Source organism: Myxocyprinus asiaticus, chromosome 1 (assembly GCF_019703515.2).
Source record: "Myxocyprinus asiaticus isolate MX2 ecotype Aquarium Trade chromosome 1, UBuf_Myxa_2, whole genome shotgun sequence".
Taxonomy (NCBI): domain Eukaryota; kingdom Metazoa; phylum Chordata; class Actinopteri; order Cypriniformes; family Catostomidae; genus Myxocyprinus; species Myxocyprinus asiaticus.
In genome coordinates, this window is record NC_059344.1 from 36975217 (window position 1) to 36996638 (window position 21422).

The 21422-nt window shown below is 38.0% G+C and overlaps 2 protein-coding genes across 9 annotated transcripts in view; one reads left to right on the forward strand and one right to left on the reverse strand.

The window, feature by feature from the left end:
- The window catches only part of LOC127445873 (E3 ubiquitin-protein ligase RNF182-like), a 28929-nt gene extending 15278 nt beyond the window's left edge, over positions 1-13651 (reverse strand). Inside the window, exons 1-2 of one of the 2 annotated variants that reach the window (XR_007898061.1) lie at positions 13502-13651; positions 43-157 (exon numbers count right to left, since the gene is read on the reverse strand). The gene's annotated coding sequence lies outside the window, so the exon portion shown is untranslated. The remainder of the gene's footprint in view (positions 1-42; positions 158-13501) is intronic. The other variant, XM_051706319.1, reaches the window with a different exon arrangement.
- The window catches only part of cep89 (centrosomal protein 89), a 130190-nt gene that overhangs the window by 87496 nt on the left and 21272 nt on the right, over positions 1-21422 (forward strand). For all 7 annotated transcript variants that reach the window (XM_051706035.1, XM_051706064.1, XM_051706045.1 and 4 more), the window contains one exon: positions 13647-13816. In XM_051706035.1, the coding sequence (XP_051561995.1) occupies positions 13647-13816 (170 nt within the window). The remainder of the gene's footprint in view (positions 1-13646; positions 13817-21422) is intronic.

The following is a 21422-nucleotide window of genomic DNA, read 5'->3' on the forward strand; positions in this document are numbered from 1 at the left end:
GAATGGAATAGAAATTTAGTTTGTAAAGTCCAGTATTTTCACTTTTGACTCTTGTAGGCTAGTCCGGTTCTAGGGACCCAAAGTCCTGCACATTTTGGACGTCTCCCTTGTTGAACACACCTGATTCCACTCATCTTGTTAGTAGAGGCTCCCTGACCTGAATTGGTGTCAGAAAAGAAAAACATCCAAAATGTGCATTGTGGCAACAGACAATTATGAAAATAAAAAATATATGTCAACACGAAAAGTCACTTAAAGTTGGCTACTTCTCCTAGCAATAGCACCTAGTCACCACATTATTTTGGTATTTTACGGTAATTCACACAATGCTGGGCATAAACATACTGTTATAAAACTATTCATTAATAATCAGTTTGCCACAATCCATCATTGAAACATTGTTATACAAATTCAGTCCTTTCCTTACCTGATATAACTCCAAAGATGTGAAGCACTAGGTTGGTCCTTTCCAGATCCCAGGTGATCACACGTTCAACAACACTCAATGTATTTTTAAAACCACTCCATCATGGGGTGCTTTTTATTTCTTTAAATGTGTATAATTTTTAACTTATTTATTTTAAGAATTTAACTATATACACATGCTATGCAATTGCAGAATCAAAAAAATGTAATCAAAGTAGTGTGTCAAATGGAATATTCTCGCTCTCTCAAGTGTTAATTCTGAGTGACGTAAATCATTAATGATTTTACACAGAATGCATTACTACTGTACTTTAAAGGATCTGCCATAATGTTGTTTGAACTTTTTTCAATGAAGGCATTCCTAATAAATCTTGATAAAACAAGATGCACTTTTTAAGTGGCCTATGTGGAAATGTTTCATTGAAATATTTACACACTTTTAAAAATTTATGTATTTAACAACTGTCAGTAATAGAATCCAAGACACCCAAAAAAAAAAGCCATGTAGAAAATCATGTTGTCTCTGCTCTAATTGAAGCCCAGCCCACTATCAACAGCTGCAACTCATTGCCACAAATGAGAGAGAAGCCTTTAAATGTTAGTCTTGGTTTGGTGCACATGGTAGTACCTTTTGTTCCTACAACTTGGGCCCTTCATTAATGGTGTCTTTTGTGTGAATGATACAATAATGTCACAACCATAGTACCAATTTATGACATCTGCAATAATTCATTGGAGTATTGACTGTTTAGTGTATATTGGCATTGGTCATGCAATAAATTATGCAAATGGCCATGTGTCTCATGATGTTAAGACCAGCATGATGTTAATGATCCAGAATTCTTTGACATCCCTAAATATTTTACAACCAATAAAACAAAGGGAGAAAAAAATATGAACACCATTGTTTGAAATCATGCCAGAGAATTTGTGTGAGTGCATCAGTTGGTTCAACTAATAAAACTTCAGTAAAGAATGCACCTGTGTGTAGAGTATTGAGAAGCACACATGATCTTGTGGTCATCAACTACAAATCAATGTTAGTTCAGTGTCACTGTTACCACCCATGTGTGCTGTTAGCTTACATCAAAATTTCAGTGTTGATCTAATATACATTTAACATTGAAATTTCAATCACAACTAAACTGAAAAATCAACATTGTATCAACATCACCTTTGTATCTTGGTAAGACTTCTGTGTAGGATGCACCTGTGTTTTCTCACTAATGAGGTAACATCAATTAGAGCACTGAGAAGCACACATGATCTCATGGTCATCAACCACAAATCAATGTTAGTTCAGTGTCACTGTCACCACCCATGTGTGCTGTTGGCTTTCATCGAAATTTCAATGTTGATCCAACTTTAAACATTGAAATTTCATTCTCAACCAAAATGATGGTTTGGACAAAAAATCAACATTGCATCAATGTCACCTTGCTATCTGGGTTACATATGCACACACGTATGTTCCTTATTTATGTAGTTGTCTACAGCTCTTTAAGGGTTTTAAAAACCCCAAATAAACTAGTTTAGTCTTAATCATGTGTTCCAAATCATCTTGAGAATCAGATTTACCTCTGTCTTTTCAGTTCTTTATCTGTTCTTCTCTCTTTTCATCCATCTTCATGCTTGTTTTACAATTCTCCACTATCACCTTATTGAAACAGACTCCAAAATATATTTTTTGCATCGAGATTTTCATCCAGTCAAGGCTCTCTCAGCATTTTAAATAGATTAAAGATGCTTGCTCTGACATAAAAGATCTTGATGTCCTTCTCCTTGGAATCACTGTTTTTATTATTATTATTATTTATTTATTTATTTGTTTGTTTGTTTAGTTAGTTTCTGAAGCCTTTGTACCTATTATAAATGCAGCCTATGCCCAGTCACTGCACTTTTTCACCATTATCCTTTCAACTCTATTTTTTATTTTTTTGGTTGTTGTTATTAACAATTTTATTGATTCCAAACATAAAACGTACAAACAAATCATAAAAAACGGAATCAATTATTCACATTAAACCCCCTCCTCCCGAACATTCCCACCCCCCACCCGACACAAACACGCACTACTGTGGTCACCAACAACTAGATCATCAAAAAAAATAAAAACAAGATATACATTCAAACAACATCAATAAAACACATACCCAACTAAACTACAAATCCCCCTCCATAGCCCCTCCCTGAGAACCCTCCAAAAAAGCCAAATAACCCCCCCCCACTTCCTGACAAACAAATCCCATTTCCCCAGCCTTCTAAAAAACATCTCAAATGCCGTCACTTCGCCCATGTCCCCGCGCCACTCCCTAAATGAGGGTGCCCCAGCCAACTTCCATCCCCTGAGGATGATTTTCCGACCAATCATGACTCTGGCTAGGACCCAACTTTTTAAATATCTGTCCCCAATATTAAGTGTTGTCCCATCACCCAGGATACAGAGTCTGGGGCTAAATGAAAGTTCAGAGTTCAATACCTCACACATAAAGTTCTGAACTCCCAACCAAAATTCTTCAATCTTTACACATCCCCAAAATACATGTTTTGTGTCCCCGTATTCTGATTCGCACTGCCAGCAGGTGGGTGTGTCTTTAAGACCCAACCTATACAATCTAGAGGGGGTCCAGTAGAATCGATGCAAAATCTTAAATTGCATCAGATGGACCCTTGCATCTCTTGATGTAGACTTGATGCTTTTTAGAATCCTAGCCCACACTCCCTCCTCCAGTACCAAGTTTAAATCTTTCTCCCATAATCTCTTGAGAGAAAACGAAGCTCCGTCCCCCAGACTCTGAATTAACAGGGAGTAATAAACCGATGCCTCGTGACCTTTTCCAAAAGCAGTAATCACCACTTCCAGAGTATCTGCTGCCTTAAGGGGGTGTATACTACTCCCAAAAATAGTACAGAACAGGTGGCGCAGCTGTAAATACCTAAAGAACTGGGATCTAGGAATCTTAAAATGTTTAACCAAATTTTCAAAAGATCTCAGCACTCCACTCTCATATAGATCACCGAGTGTAGTAACCCCCCTCCCAATCCACTCTGACCAACAGAAAGGGGACTTATTAATATGTAATTTAGGGTTCAGCCATATGCTCGAGGCAACATTTAAATAAATGTCCAAATTAAACACTCTGGACACTTTTGTCCAAACCACATGCAAATGCGAGATAACGGGGTGTGACTTAACTTCTCCGGTTAGTTTGATAGAAAGGCTTTGCAATGGCGAAATTGGGGCAAGGACTTCCTGTTCAATACGAAATGAGGGAGGGGCTCTCTCAGGTGGAAGCAGCCAATGAGCCAAATGTCTGAGACTGAATGCATAATAATAAAACAAAATCTTGGGTAGGCCTAGCCCACCTTTGTCAATCTGCCTATGTAACTTATTGAAATGTAATCTGGGACGCTTACCGTTCCAAATAAAGGACTTCGCTATGCTATCAAATTGTTTGAAATAAGAGAGGGGGACATCTACCGGGAGAAATTGTAGCAGGTATTTTGGAATACAATTAATTTTAATAACATTAACCTTCCCAATCATAGATAAATATAATGAAGCCCACCTACTTAACTAAATCACACAAATTAGCTGGGAATAAAATGCCCAAATACTTAATGCCCTGTTTGGGCCACTGGAAGGTGCCCGGCTGAAAAGCCGTTACTGGGCAGTACGCTGTCAAAGCCAAAGCTTCGGATTTAGACCAGTTGACTCTGTAATCTGAGAATTTAGAGAAGGAACTAATAATCCTGTGGAGACAAGGTATAGATCTAGTGGGGTTAGAGACTAATAATAAAATATAATCTGCGTAAAGCAAAAGCTTATGCACCACACCTCCCGCCACCACCGCTGGAAAATTATCCTCCTTTCTTATCGCGTCAGCTAATGGTTCCAGGGCAAGACAGAACAATAAAGGGGAAAGAGGGCAACCCTGCTGGGTGCCCTATTCAGAGTAAAATAATCTGAAATGAATCCATTTGTTTGTACCACCACTACTGGGTGTTTATAAAGTAAGTTAATCCATTCAATAACATTATTTCCAAAATCATAAAAAGATAATTCCATTCTGCCATATCAAACGCCTTTTCAGCGTCAAGTAAGATGGCAGTGATCGGAGTCTGATCATTTGCCAATGACCACATGATATTTATGAAACGCCTAATGTTATCAGAAGAGCTGTGGCCCCGAATAAACCCCACCTGATCTGTATGCATAAGAAATGTCATAACTTTACTTAATCGGTTAGCCAACATTTTTGACAAAATTTTAACGTCTAGCTGGATCGGGGAAATTGGATGGTAACTCTTACACTCACTTGGATCTTTGTCCTTTTTAAGAATCGGACTGATCCGGGCTTGTGTCATGGTTGGTGGTAGCTTTCCATTCTTTAATGATTCCATATAAACTTCTAACAAAAGTGGAGCCAGTTCTGTAGCATAAGATCTAAAAGAAATCAGTGGCAAAGCCATCTGGCCCCGGAGCCTTGCCTGTAGGCAGGGCCTTAATTACCTCGTCAAGCTCCTCCAAGCTTATCTCAGAATCAAGAGAATTTTTTTCCTCAGTCATCAGTTTAGGGAGATCTAATGGTTCCACAAAGTTTCTAATATCTTCCACCAGACGAAGACGTGGAACTATAAAGACTAAGATAGAATTCTTTAAAAGCATTATTAATATCAATGGCCGAGGTAAAAAATATCACCACCAGCAGATTTCACTGAGGGAATGGTAGAAAAAGACTCTCTCTGCTTCATTTACCTAGCCAAAAGCTTCCCTGCTTTGTCCACTGACTCAATATTGAGTCTTGCCCTAAATAACCAAAACTCCACCTTCCACAACAAAATAGTATTATATCTGTATTTCAATCGAGTCAATTCTCTGAGGTTATCAGATGACATTCGGCACTTCATTTCTCTCTCACTACTTTTAATATTCTCTTCCAACTCCACGAGTTCTCGTGCTTTGGATTTTTTGATGAATGAGGCATACTGTATGATCCGACCCCTAAGAACCACCTTAAGTGCCTCCTAAGCCACGCCCACAGAGGATACTGAGGACCAATTGGTCTCCATATAAACATTGATTTCAGCCTTTAACATTTGTTGGAAATCAGGATTTTGTACATTAAAGTACTGTACAAACTATATGATTAAACTATATGATTTCTTTTTCTCCATCTGGCAACAACTCTAAACTCACCAGTGTGTGATCTGAGACTAAGATGTTTCCAATTGAGCAATTAACAACAGATGAAATGAGGGACTTAGAGAGAGATATATATATATATATATATATATATATATATATATATATATGCACACTTTTGCTTCACTATGATCAAGGACTGAGTCCATCAATAAATTAAAGTCTCCTCCCAATATTATATCATGAGGAGTGCCAGCGGCTTGCAACATCCCTTCAAGATCTATAAAAAAGCCCTGATCATCAGCGTTAGGTGTGTAAATATTAGCCAAAATCAACCTTTGCCCCTGAATTTCTGCTAAAACAATAATGACTCTTCATTATTTATCATTACTCTGTTTGAGAGATTTGAATTGTAGATGTTTACTTATCAGTGTAATGACTCCCCTGCTCTTACTTGAGCCAGCACTAAAGAAAACATGTCCACCCCATATCTTCCAAAATTTTTCAGCTTCCTGCGGGGAAAGATGCGTTTCTTGAAGAAACACTATATCATATTTCTTACGTTAAATAAGAGAAATAACCTTCCTTCTCTTTATGGGGTGCCTCAACCCATTCACATTCCACATGGAGAGAGATAATCCACGCATATTAACATTTGACATTTTGACATATTAGAAAAAATGTATTGTGTGTCAAAAATAAAATTATAAAGACCACATTCCAACATTAGTGCCACAGTCAGACCCCGAACTTCCCCCAGAACCAAACAAACAGAAAAAAGAAAAACGTGCGCCCCGCGCACGACAGTGCCAACCGGTGTCCATCCCTCTAAACTCAAACAGTCCATGCATGCCTATGAGAGTCCCCGCAACAACTGTGTAGATTAATTCACAAAACTGTCTCGAAGGTGTGTTCCTCCACAAACAAATTCCAGCTACTAGCGGAACCAGCACACACACACACATTTAAAAAAAAATAGTAATAATAAATAAATAAATACAAATAAATAAATAAAGCCGTTCAGTTTCCTCAGACAGTGGAATGTTCAGTGAGCCGGCTGCTCATGAGTGCAGGAGATGACCTAATCATTTCAATGTCCTGCAAAAAATACTCCACGAAACAAACTCGGCATAAGCACAAAGAATGAGCAGATTCATCCACAACTGTCCCGATGGAGTGTTATTCCACAAAACAAACTCCAACCAGCACAAAAAGAATCAAAAAAGGCGCCCAGCTTCCTCGGAAGGGTCAAGTGTATGTTCAGTGAGACAAGCTCACTTGGAGGCACGTGAGAAACACACCATGACTTCCTCAGTCCATTGATTTTATGAAAGACATCGCTTGATGTGGGCATGTAAATATTTTGTGGCCATCCTTAGTATCTACTCTCAACTTGGCCAGGAACCTCAGTGCAAAAGTGACCCTCTGTCGATGCAAGAGTTTCTTGAAGGAGTGTTACTACACAAAGCAGACTCTAGCCGCTAGGTGGAACCAACACAAAAAGAAACAAAATGGCGCCCAGCTTCCTCAGACAGTCGAGTGTATGTACGTCAAGTACATGTATGTATGTACATGTATTCATGTATGTCAAGCTCACTCGGGGGCCACATGAAAATCACCAGTTGGCTTACTCACCCCATTGTTTCTATGAAAGACAATGCTTGCTGGGGACATGTAAATAGTTTGTGGCCATCCTTAGTATCTATTCTCAATTTGGCCGGGAATATCAGTGCAAAAGCGACCTTCCATTGATGTAAGAGTTTCTTGCATTCCTTGAATTGATCACGTTTCTCTCTTGTCGATTTCGCAAAGTCTGGGAACAAGAAAATGCTGTGATTCTTCCAAGAAAGCTTTCCTTTGCTCCTCGCCTCACGCAACACAAGATCTTTATCGGATGATCTCAGAAATTTGGCCAGAATTGATCGGGCCTGTCTCTCTCAGCCGATCTCCGTGCTGGGACTCTGTGAGCTCGCTCGATTTCCAGCTTATGGCCTTTTATGTCAAGCAGACTCGGGAAGAGCTCCTCTAGGAATTTCACTATATCTCCGCCTTCTTCATGCTCAGGAATTCCAACAATTCGGACGTTGTTTCGGCGATTATGATTCTCCAAATCCTCCAGTTTTTCCCAAACGCGTTCCAAATCTACTTTGGTCGATAGTGGATTAGCAGCTAATTCCCTCTCCGATGACTCCAGATAATCGATCCATCTCTCGACATCCCCAATTCTTGTAACCAACTCAGAGAATTTAATTTCCATCGCAGTAATCAATCGACATATTACAGCAAGATCGTCTAAGTCAGCAACAACTTTCGTCAGCATCACAGACATGCTCGCCAGTTGGGGTTGAATTTCTTGAACCGAGTCCCTGGTCTGCGGGCCTGTCAGGGGCTTCAGCTTGAGCACGTAAGTGTCTTTTAGTATCTCCAGAACCCGATGATTTTGAATTCTTTGCCGTGTTGACTTCAAAGAACAGATATGTAGCAGGGTGTATCAAATCTCACCGGTTTATGACATAAAAATGTACACGTCTTCTCCTCGCATGGCGTCACATGACTCCTCAACTCTATTTTTAATGCCCACATTCATTTCTGCATATTTAAGAAAATTTAATTTACCTCAATCTTCCCCACTTTTCATACATTGGGACACCAACAGTAATGACTCTGAAATATATGTGGACTCCTCCAAAAACAATATGTGACTTTATTTCTTCAATCATTTCACCTCCTGCCACATGTCAAATATCACCAGTCTTTGAGGAATTGCATCATTGGTGATGTATCTGCTGCTGATCTAAACATCTTGCAACAGTTGATTTTCTGCATTGCTAAGAAATTTGCTTTCATTACAAGATTAATCTCTACATTTTAAGTACCATTGTAAATACCCTTTATATACAGATAGATATAGATATGTAACAACAGTATATTTTTATATATATATATATATATATATATATATATATATATATTTGAATGGTTTGCCATTGAAACACATGCATTGCTTTCTCTAAAAGAGCTGAAATATTGAAATCCAAAACCAAATCAATCAAGCTGCAGATGCATTTGGCAAGCCCAAATGCTTGGACATCCAAAAAAGAAGTACTCCTAAAGACTCGATTTTTTTTATTATTGTTCAGAAAAAAACCTGGTTCAATTACAGACGACAGGTCAAGCTTCCCAAGTTATTCTGTATAGGTTCCTTAAAGGGTTATTTCACCTAAAAATGAAAATTATCTCATCATTTACTCACCCTCATGCCATCCCAGATGAATATAAATAAAGATAAATCTTGACAGCAGTCTCCTTGGGGATCGTGATTTCAAGCTCGATTACACTTCCTATGCGCATGCGTCAAGCACTAGGAAGTGTAATCGTGTTTGAAATCAAGATCGTCATTGATCAAGATGTACAATGAAAAGATATATTTTGGACTGTTCTCACCCAAAACCAACTGGATCACTTCAGAAGAAATTGATTTTACCACTGGAGTCATATGGATTACTTTTATGATGCCTTTATGTGATATTTGGACCTTCAGAGTTCTGGCCACAATTTACTAACATTGGTTCTTCTAAAAATCTTAATTTGTGTTCTGCAGAAGAAGGGATGGCATGAGGGTGAGTAAATCATGAGAGAATTTTCATTTATGGGTGAACAATCCCTTTAAAGTGCATTGCTGGATTTACCTGCTGCCACTATAACCACTGTTTGCAAGAATAAGGCCACAAGGATTCATTTTTACCAACACTAGATTTGACACATCCTTAGGATGCCTCAGGAACACTTGGAAGGAAAAGTTTTGTATAGACCAGCTCCATCATGGACAGCAGACTTTGGCATGGCTCGAGCAATACAGCCACAAGTGCTATCACAAGCTCAAATTACAATGCTGTCCACCACACACCAAAAAATTTTGTAACATGCAATTGTTATCTCAAAGGATCTATTTCTGCTTTATCTAACCCATAAAAATTGCTTTTGTTGGTGTTACCTACTTTGCCAGGTTGATTTAGTCAGATTAAATAACAAGTTTGACTTGAATAAAACTTAGAAGCAAATTTTTCAGGTAACTTGATATATTTATTTTACAGAGCAGCTCACTGATCAACTGGCATTATTGGCAGTAAGCAAACTGGCATGTTTACAAAGTCCTGGATCTCCTAATTAGATTTGTGGTCTGTTTAGTGGCTACTTATATGTTCTTTGACATAATTAAGACATCACTAATACTTCGCTTACACATCTCTAACATGATCATACGGGAAGTCAACAAACAGCATCTCCGATCAGACATTTTTGCATCGGCTCCTGCATGTTAACCCTCCCCTGTTGCGTGACCGGAAGCATCACATCACCAGAGTGGGAGTTTGGATCCTGCATTGAAACAAGGAAGTTATCGCATTCGCATAATCAGTGACGAGCACAATTTGGGGTTGCATTTTTCCCTCTAACATAAAATTTTTATTCCAATGATGGTTAGGTTTAGGTTTGGGGGATGGTTTGGGGTACAGTTTATAAAATAGCATATGCATTCCTCTTCACTGCCAGTACAGCTGAAAACAATTGCAATCGCTTTTGGAGCCCCTCCATAGACATTTCACCTGGAAAATAAAGCTCACACATGTCCATACGCCCAACAACACTTTCTGCTTTGGCCATTGGGGGCAGTGTTTCGCATTTCAGTAAGCACAGACCGATTTTTGCTAAAGAAAAGTCAACCTACTTTTTCTGATTTCGCTGTGAGATCAGTCTGACATCTCATTGTGGTTTTGCAATAAAAGAAAAAGTGAGGGTAAGAGAACTAGAGAGAGACAGTATTGCAGTAACTGAATGCTCACACGCACACATGCACAGAAAGAGCTGTTTACTGGGACTTATTTGTGAGGGCTGTTATTGATGGATGTGTGAGGGAAAGGTTGGATCCATGTGCTCTAAAACCCCACAGAGTAGTCAAACCACTCACTCCCTACCCCACACACATCCCTCTCTCTCTCTTTCCGTGCATGCTCATTCTCTGTTCTAAACATGTATATTAAAATATTTATCTGTTTGAGAAATTATCCTTGCTAATTAGCGCTTTAAATGCAGTGGTATGTGTTTACATGCACATAGAAATTTTCTTCACGGTTAGTGTTAGATGTTCGTTCATGCATTACTCCCTGTGGGTTTTGATCTCAGAAAGAAATCACATTTGTTCCTAACATTGTTTACCAAGGAAAACAACTCTCTCTATTCTTATGCTTTCTTTCTTACCTTTTTGCATGCAGTAGGTCCTGCTTTTTAATAGGGATGTGCGAGACTAGTCAACTAAACGGTTCTGATGCTGCTATTCGACACTGGAATTACTAGTCGGTTAATATTTCCCCGTTAAACTGAACATAATTTTTACACATTTACGCTTGGCTTTATTTTTTTGCAGAGGCTGTGCTTAAATTACTGTCATATTAATGTTACATATTTTAAATATAATTAATAATACAAATATTATTTTAAAAAGAGGATATCTGGAGCAGATACAGAGTTTAATTTACCTCAGGCTGCGCGTGCTTCTTCACTCTCTCACTCGTGGCATGCGCAGGAAAATGTCCTCCTGCTAGACAAGCAAACTCAAAGTAGTAATGAAATCACTTCGGTGGTGCGGGAATGGGCTTTCCAAACGTTTAAAAGTCCCTATGGATGTTTTCACATTTGAGTTTCTTTAAATCTGTGCATGCTTGTATGTTATTTTTCTGCTGTGCAGGATTTTTCAAGTGCAGAATAGCCACCTCAGGTGAGTCAAGTCCCGTCTTTCACCGGACAATGTCGTTGTGTTAAATTTGCTCATCAAAAAATGTATGCTTTCAAGTAGCCTAGAAAATGACTGTTTTAGGCTAGGTATGCTAGGCTATTTTCAGCAAGGTTCCAACTGCTTAACAGATTAAACTATCTTTTATGCTGTGTGCACGTCATGTTTAGAGTACATTAGGTTTATTGTAGGCTACATCACAGGCCTATCGTAACTGTTATTGGTTAACGTTCTTTACCGAACAGCTGTCACATTAAATCAATGGCTGATGCACAACTGCACATCGTGAAATATGCGCAACTATTCAGCGCATTTTTTTCTCTCTCGTAGATTTGGCTTAGTCTACTTGTTAATTATTTTCAACAATGTCCTGACTGTTTTAATATGTTAAGTAACTTTTATGTGGTGATTTCCGTTTAGAACAGGCTTTTAGGGTTGTTCAATTGATCCTGCGCTATTCATTCAATTGTTTTCAAAAAATATGTCTATTAAACATTCGCAAACGTTGATTCAGTGAATGCGTGTCATATTCTATATTTAATGTACAATGATCATAATTCAAGGCAAGCATGTCGCAGATAAATGCCCCTTTTCAGTGGAATTTAGCTTCGGATTTGGAATAGATTAAGTATTTTAAATGGATCGCATAAATATTTTTTTTTATTGTTTTCTGAAGGTTGGTTTCTTTTTAGACTAGTCGACTAGTCGGCTTAAAAATTTCCATTTAAACGTCAGTGAAATTAGTCGTTCAGCACATCCCTACTTTTTAAATGCATTTTTCTCTTTACATCTACTTTGCTTTGTTTTATATTTCTTTTCTCCTTCTTTAAAATCCTCCCTGTATGTACAACAAGAAATGTATGGACTGAGCATATCTGACTACTCACGTTTACTCATAAGAGGTGGGAAAAAATATTGATATGTTAAAGTATTATGATATTTTTCCTTGTGATATTGTATTGATATTTGCACGCCAAATATCAATATTATTATTTACATTTATCCACATTAATATTGTGGTGTTGGGGAAAAAAAAAATATCTTTGCCAAATCGATCTAGGAATTCAACAACAGTCCCTTAGAAGGTGCAGTTATCATGCTTTACACATTATCACCTTTCCTTACTAAGATTTATTACAATTTTACTGTAGTGACATTAACTGAGATATTTTGACAGAAATGTTAGTATTATATTAAATAAGCTAACCTATTTATGTGCATTGAAACTGTGTTGTAATAAATAATGTTTTTAAAGTGTTTAAGCTACTATTGAATTCATAAATACTATAATTTATTTTTAGAAAGACTAGCTACATTGACCTAACCACAGAAATAGGGAGCCATTATGGTCTTATATGCTTAAGGCTTTGCATTGTACATAGATATTAGGAAATAAACTGGCCTTGTTTTGGACATTGGAACTTTTATATTAATTTAACAATACATTTGGCTATTTGAAAACAGTTTTTTTTAAGTCCCTTGAAGACGAATGATAAACAGTGCAATATTGAAATATATTGTAGTTTTGAATTGCAATACCCCAAAAATAAAGAATCACAATAATATCAATATTATATCACCAGTTACCTTGTGATTCCCACCCCTATTACTCATGCAGCTGCAATTGTCTCATTGCCCTCTGCTATACCAAGATGAGTTACATCAACAGGCTGCCTCTCCCTGCATGGAAACTACAGGAGCTGCGCAAATGTGTGCGTGTTTGTTTATCCAAATAGCTGTCACATCTCTTTGAGCAGCAGACAGGCCAACATCTGCTCCTCTCCCTAATGCATCTGTCCTGTGTCTGCATATAACTGCAATATCACAAAACAACAAATCACACACTGCAGGGTATATTCAGATCTCTGCTTCACTTTGTTTCTTTCAGCAGGATTGTTCTCTAACCTGTTGGTTTCTTGATAGGGTGTATGTGTGCTATTTTTGATCTACAAGGCAATCTCTCGTGTTTAAAATAGTCCTCCATAAATGATGATGATTTCTCATTACCTGTATGATTGCTGGTAGAGCAGACTGAAGAACACTTTTCATGCGTTGCTAAGGTTTTATCTAACCCAGACAGATCACATTAACCTACATTTTGTACCCTCTTGTTACACATTAGCTCTTATCCTAGTCCTTACCGTGCTGTGCAGTCTCTGGCTCTGGCTCCTCCAGGGTTGTTTTAGTTATTTAGTTGTCCTTTGATTGTTTATTTAGGTGATACTCCACTGTTCCACAGTGCTCTCTGGTGCAACTGTTTTCATTTCTCTCTCACCCTTGCTCCAGGTGTACAAGCAGCAGGCATCAGCAAGTGTGTGTTCGCTGGGTCGGCGCCTGCGGGAGCAGGAGGAAGACTTTGCGGGGAAAGCAGCGAGTTATCAGCGAGAGATCCGGCACCTGCAGAGCCAACTCAGAGACAGACAGGAACAATTGCATGGAGCTCTGCAGCAGAAGAGGTAATACTCTCTCTCTCTCTCTTTCATACACACACACACACACACGCTCTTTGCTCTCGCTCTCTCTGTGAATAGAGGGAGGCAGCAGATGAAGTGACAGCAGTAGTGAAGCAGCTGTCACAGAAGCACAGACCAATAACAGACAGAGTGAGAGGAGGGGCTCTAGACAAGCTGGCACAGCTGTAGGCTCATCTGTCTAAATGTTCCATGTACTCTCCTACTGGTGCGCTCTCATAATTATGTTCACTTTTCTCACATTTGTTTCTTTCTCTCTCTTTTGGTCCCAGTGTGTTATATATACTTACAGTTTGTTTGTAGTATTGAGTTTCTCAAACAAATATTCTGCTTGGAATTGGTTGGATATTCATTTGTGCCCAGCCATTTGAATTTGAACTAAATTACCCTGAAAGTGACACATCTTGTGGGCTGTTCAGACTGAATGCATTTTTGCATCCACTTGTACTGTTTTGTAGTTTTTGTTTGTAAACATGTGCTAGACAGGTGACTTTGACAAATGCTCCACATTTCACTTAAAGGAACTCCAGGCACCTGTGTTATGTTCCATTCGTTGCGCTGCATCTAGGTTTATTTAGCGCAAGAACGTGTTCAGTCTAAACACCCCATTAAATTCCCTTGGCTTTTTAAGATCTATTTTTAGATAATTATCTTAATTAAACCTGTTTAAACAGAGATTTCTTCTGCTGCCTTCTGAAAAGCACATACAGAACTTCCAAACAAAGCATATTAGTCGTTCAAATTAATTGAGAGCAGGTTCTTTTGTTCCTCTGCTTCTCTATAAATGGCTTATTTTCTTTTAGTTTAACCATATTTGAAAGAGATGTTTCACTTTTTTGTCCCATGTCTTTAAAAAACATGTCATTCCCACTTTTTTTATTATAAAATTTTTGCATTTCTACAAGGCAGACAACAGCAAATCGATCTTGTGTTACAAATGACAAAGCAGCTGCCCAGTGCTGTTACGTGGCTGATTCTGACATGCTTTTAAATACCTTTAGATCTAAAATATATATATATACAGTTGTGCTCAAAAGTTTGCATACCCTTGGAGAATTGGTAATATATGTACCATTTTTAAAGAAAACATGAGTGAGCAGGCAAAACACATTTCTTTTATTTCTTATGGGATTCATATTCAACTGTAGGTTATGACAGAATGGCACAATCATAAAACAAAACATGGCAACAAAGAAAAAAATGAAATGACCCCTGTTCAAAAGTCTGCATACCCTTAGTTCTTAATACTGTGTATTGCCCCCTTTAGCATCAATGACAGCGTGCAGTCTTTTGTAATAGTTGTCTATGAGGCCCCAAATTCTTGCAGGTGGTATAGCTGCCCATTCATCTTGGAAAAATGCCTCCAGGTCATGCAAAGTCTTTGGTCGTCTTGCATGAACTGCACATTTGAGATCTCCCCAGAGTGGCTCGATGATATTAAGGTCAGGAGACTGTGATGGCCACTCCAGAACCTTCCACTTTTACTGCTGTAACCACTGGAGGGTCAACTTGTCCTTGTGCTTAGGGTCATTGTCGTGCTGGAAAGTCCAAGAGCGTCCCATGCGCAGCTTTCCTGCAGAACAATGCAAATTGTCTGCCAGTATTTTCTGATAACATGCTGCATTCATCTTGCCATCAATTTTCACAAGATTCCCCGTGCCTTTAGAGCTCACACACCCCCAAAACATCAGTGAGCCACCACCATGCTTCACTGTGGGGATGGTATTCTTTTCACTATAGGCCTTGTTGACCCCTCTCCAAACATAGCGCTTATGGTTGTGACCATAAAACTCTATTTTGGTCTCGTCACTCCAAATTACTGTGTGCCAGAAGCTGTGAAGCGTGTCAATGTGTTGTCGGGCATATTGTAACCGGGCTTTTTTGTGGCATTGGCGCAGTAAAGGCTTCTTTCTGGCAACTCAACCATGCAGCTCATTTTTGTTCAAGTATCGTCATATTGTGCTCCTTGAAACAACCACACCGTCTTTTTCCAGAGCAGCCTGTATTTCTCCGGAGGTTATCTGTGGGTTTTTCTTTGTATCCCGAACAATTCTTCTGGCAGTTGTGGCTGAAATCTCTCTTGGTCTACCTGACCTTGGCTTGGTATCAAGAGATCCCCGAATTTTTCACTTCTTAATAAGTGATTGAACAGTACTGACTGGCATTGTCAAGGCTTTGGATATCTTTTTATATCCTTTTCCATATTTATAAAGTTCCATTACCTTGTTACGCAGGTCTTTTGACAGTTCTTTTCTGCTCCCCATGGCTCAGTATCTAGCCTGCTCAGTGCATCCATGTGAGAGCTAACAAACTCATTGACTATTTATACACAGACACTAATTGCAATTTAAAAAGCCACAGGTGTGGGAAATTAACCTTTAATTGCCATTTAAACCTGTGCGTGTCACCTTGTGAGTCTGTAACAAGGCCAAACATTCAAGGGTATGTAAACTTTTGATCAGGGCCATTTGGGTGATTTCTGTTACCATTATGATTTAAAAAGGAGCCAGACAACTATGTGATGATAAATGGCTTTATATGATCACTATCCTTAAATAAAAGACAGTTTTTTTTGCATGATCAGTCATATTTTCAAAATCAATGCCAAAATTTCACAATTTCTGCAAGGATATGCAAACTTTTGAGCACAACTGTGTGTGTGTGTGTGTGTGTGTATATATATATATAATATATATATATATATATATATATATATATATATATATATATATATATATATATATATATATATATATACTGTGTATGTATATATATATATATATATATATATATATATATATATATATATATATATATATATATATATATACATACATACACACACACACACACACACACACACACACGTTTGTTTGTTTATTTATTTTTATTGATGAGTTGAACCAAAAAGTGAAAGAAAAACAATCAACACATGGCCAGCATATGGGAACTCCTTCAAGACTGCTGGAAAATTATCCTAGGTGGCACCAAGTGAACTTGCCAAGAGATGCCAAAACTGTGCATTACTGTTATCAAGGCAAAGGATGGCTACTTTGAAAAATATAAGATATATTAAATATTTTTTCACATACTTCCATTTGTGTTGTTTCATTGTTTTGTTGACTTCACTATTATTCTAAAATGTGACAAACAGTTATGTAACAAATTAGTAGATTGTGTCCAAACCTTTGACTGGTGCTGTATATTCATATGTTCAACCAATAAGCACACACACATTTCAATATGGGCCAGGCTGTACCAGACTGGACAGAGACATGTAAGACAGTCAAGTCAGGATACTTTGGCTAGCTGAGGACAGACACATACACAGTCACACACAAACTCGCACAAACACACACTCTAAAGCTCAGATCTGCTCTGCTGTCTGGACTGCTCACTTCATCCTCACAAACTTTGACACACACTATTCTTGTTTAGAATTTGAGCCATGTCCAACTCAACTCTGCTCTACTTCTCGTAGCACTCTCTCTCAATGCCACATCAAAGCTCATTTTGAAGTTCCCTTTCCAAGCCTGAGTGTGTAAGCGAGGTTTTAAAATGTCAGCTTGATACATCACTAAAATGCTTCTCCTTCAGAAGGGATGTTTGTGTGTTTATGTATGCCAGTTTGTGAGATTGTTTATGAAGAATTGTAAAGGGAAATAACAGTTCCTTTATTGATTTTCATTATTTACGTTTATATTATGCAGCTGTTCACCCATCTGCTGTTTGATTTGAATGTCTGAAATGTCATCTTTGACCCCAAACTTAGTGAATGGAGGGATTGTTGTTCAGGAACAGATGTTGTATTCTTTGGCCTTAAAACTTACTTGTGGTGATTCACCAAATGATTTAATCTATAAGTGTCACTATGGCTTTTCCTGCAACTCAAAATGCAGTGCTCTCAAAGTTTTAATAATTTTGCTATGCCTATGCCACACCCTATTTATTTTCTTCTCTGTCTTTATGTGAGTGTGTGTACATGTGTTTGTTTTGGTGACTTGTCTTTTGCTGAAGTGCTGTGTTCTTTTTGTGAGTCATTGTGTTGAGTGAGTAAACATTTGAGCTAACAGTCATTTTAGTCATTTAACACTGTAATTCTTTATTTATTACTGTGCCCTCTCTTTAGAGGCACAATATTCATTAACACATACTTACCTGGACCCTCATGCATAAAACTTTCCATATTAACGGCTTGCGTACACTTACAGTACATTTGCTTACATTGGGTATACACAAAGTGATTTGTATAAAACATACATTACTATAACCTAGTGATATATAACCTAAAAAACCTATTTTTTAGGTTAGATATCATTTTAGATATCCTAAAATGGCCTGTTCATAAATTTGAGTGATGAAGTTCCAGAAATGTCTAACAGTAAGATCTAATATTGATTGTTATAAATAAGGGCTTAATTAATTCTAACCTCTTCCACTGTGAGATTTTGTATTAACAAAAATCAACAGCATTTTATAATTTTAGATATATAACCTTCATTTCTGAGAATGAATTCAGTGTAAACCAAAGGTGGTCAGTCAGCCTACATTTGAGATCCGAAGAGAGTTAGTGTGTGTGCTCTGAGTTTGTTTGTGAGAAAGAGAGATAAAAAGCCTGGTTATATTCTCAAATGTCACGTGGCTGTGTGAGTTAGAATGAGAGAGGAAGATGAAAGAAAAGACAAAAGAAGAGAAAAATAAAGGAGATGAATGAACATTTGTAAATTATACATGTGTGCTTTGTCAAATTAAATCGTCTTCTGCCTTGTATAATTATGGGCACATGAAGTATCATCTGTGTCATTTATTGTATAATTCATTTGCTGAGTCCTAGCCATCCCAGCGGTGTTGAATGGCAGCTCTGTGTGGTAGCAGTGCTGTGCTGCAGGTCAGGGGTATAGTGGAAAACTGAATCCAGGGCATTGGACAAAGAGTGCAGTCACCCCCTCTCATTTGTCAAACATGTCTCTTTCGCTGTCCTATTTTTAATGTTTTGTTCCCTCTCACTGTTAATGTCTATACTTCTCCCTTCAGTGAAGTTTATGTCTGTCTTTCTGCCTAAACCTGTCTCTTTTCTCTTTCTGAACATCTGTCACTCTTGTTTTGCAATTAGTAAGCATAGGGGACAGACTCTCACATGACTAAAGCTCTCAACTGTACTGTACTTTGTTCTGTTTTGTATCACTCTGTCGAGTCTACTGACAAGACTGAATTGGTAACAATGGAAAAAATGTGAGATTTACAAATTACTGCCTGCAAAAAAGAGGCTTGTCATTCTTCCATTGTGCAAACGCTTTTGCAGGAGAGGACACTTTGAATTACATTGGATGAAAGGGGGTAAAATTGTGTGAATCTGAAAGAACAGAGAGAAAGAACACATATACCTTATAGAATATCTTAGAGAAATATTTTTGATATGTTTGTTAAATGCATAAATGTACACACACACACACACTGAACAGAAGCGTAATTGCATCTGTGTATTAACACACACACATATACATTAAGTACTGTAATGACTAGCAACCATAAAGACACCTTTTGTTGAATTAAGGACCTGTAGCCCTCATAATCTCACCGTAACATGTTTAATGACACTCCGGTTTCTCTGGGTACAGATGGGTCGTGACATGTTGAAACATTAATTTACAAGCCATTCTGTGTGAGCTGAGAAATGTGTCCCAATTTCATTACATGCTATGTGTTGCACTGCATTGCCTCAGGTTATAAAAGTTGCTGATTTATTTTTCATGCACCTGTAGGAGAAGATACTTTACTTAAATAATATGATGACAAGCTACTAATGTGTCGGTCACACACAGATAATGACTACTGTAGTCTTGATGCAGTACATAACATTCAGAGCACATCTTTCTTTCTCTTAACTGTCACACATGTAAGCATAGGTTTGTATTCATGTGTGCATGCATATATTGACCCTTATGTTGATCAGCACCAGTGGTGTGGTTGAATCGTCCTTCATTAAGCGTGGAATCCATTACACACCACTAATGAATTACACTAGGGCTGATGTATCTGTGTGTATACATATGTGTGTGCAACAGTGGTGGAAAGAGTACTGATTTTTTTTACTTAAGTAAAAGTACTGCTACTGAAGAAATATTTCACTTGAGTACAAGTAGAAGTACTGAGAAATATTATGACTCATGTAAAAGTAAATGAGTAATTTGCTGAAAAACTAATTACGTTACAAGTTACTTTATGAAAATTATATTATATATAGTACAGTTGAAGTCAGAAGTTTACATACACTTTTAAAAGTCATTAAAACTCCACAGATTTAATATTACCAAACTATAGTTTTAGCAAGTCAATTAGAACATAATTTAGTAATTAAACAGACAGATTGTTCCACATTTAACTGACTATATCACAATTACAGTGGGTCAAAAGTTTATATACACTAAGTTAACTGTGCCTTTAAGCAGCTTGGAAAATTCCAGAAAATGATGTCAAACCTTTAGACATTTAGCCAATTAGCTTCTGACAGGAGGTGTACTGAATTGGAGGTGCACCTGTGGATGTATTTTAAGGTCTGCCTTCAAATTCAGTGCCTCTTTGCTTGACATCATGGAAAATCAAAAGAAATCAGCCAAGACATAAAAAAATTAAAATGGTGGACCTCAACAAGTTTGGTTCATCCTTGGGAGCAATTTCCAAACACCTGAAGGTACCACGTTCATCTGTACAAACAATAGTACGTATAAACACCATGGGACCACGCAGCCATAATAATGCTCAGGAAGGAGATGCATTCTGTCTCCTAGAGATTAATGTAATTTGGTGGGAAAAGTGCAAATCAATCCCAGAACAACAACAAAAGGCCTTGTGAAGATGCTGGAGGAAATAGGTAGACAAGTATCTATATCCACAGTAAAACGGGTCCTATATCGACATAACCTGAAAGGCTGCTCAGCAAGGAAGAAGCCACTGCTCCAAAACCACCATAAAAAAGCCAGACTGCAGTTTGCAAGTGCACATGGGGACAAAGATCTTACTTTTTGGAGAAATGTCCTCTGGTCTGATGAAACAAAAATCAAACTGTTTGGCCATAATGACCATCGTTATGTTTGGAGGAAAAAGTGTAAGTCTTGCAAGCCGAAGAACACCATCCCAACCGTGAAGCATGGGGGTGGCAGCATCATGTTGTGGGGGTGCTTTGCTGCAGGAGGGACTAGTGCACTTCACAAAATAGATGGCATCATGAGGAAGGAAAATTATGTGGATATATTGAAGCAATATCTCAAGACATCAGCCAGGAAGTTAAATCTCGGTCGCAAATGGGTCTTCCAAATGGACAATGACCCCAAGCATACCTCCAAAGTTGTGGCAAAATGGCTTAAGGACAACAAAGTCAAGGTATTGGAGTGGCCATCACAATTCCTGAGCTCAGTCTGATAGAAAATTTGTGGGTAGAACTGAAAAAGCATGTGCGAGCAAGGAGGCCTACAAACCTGACTCCGTTACACCAGTTCTGTCTGGAGGAATGGGCCAAAATTCCAGCAACTTATTGTGAGAAGCTTGTGGATGGCTATCCAAAACGTTTTGACTCAAGTACAAACAATTTAAA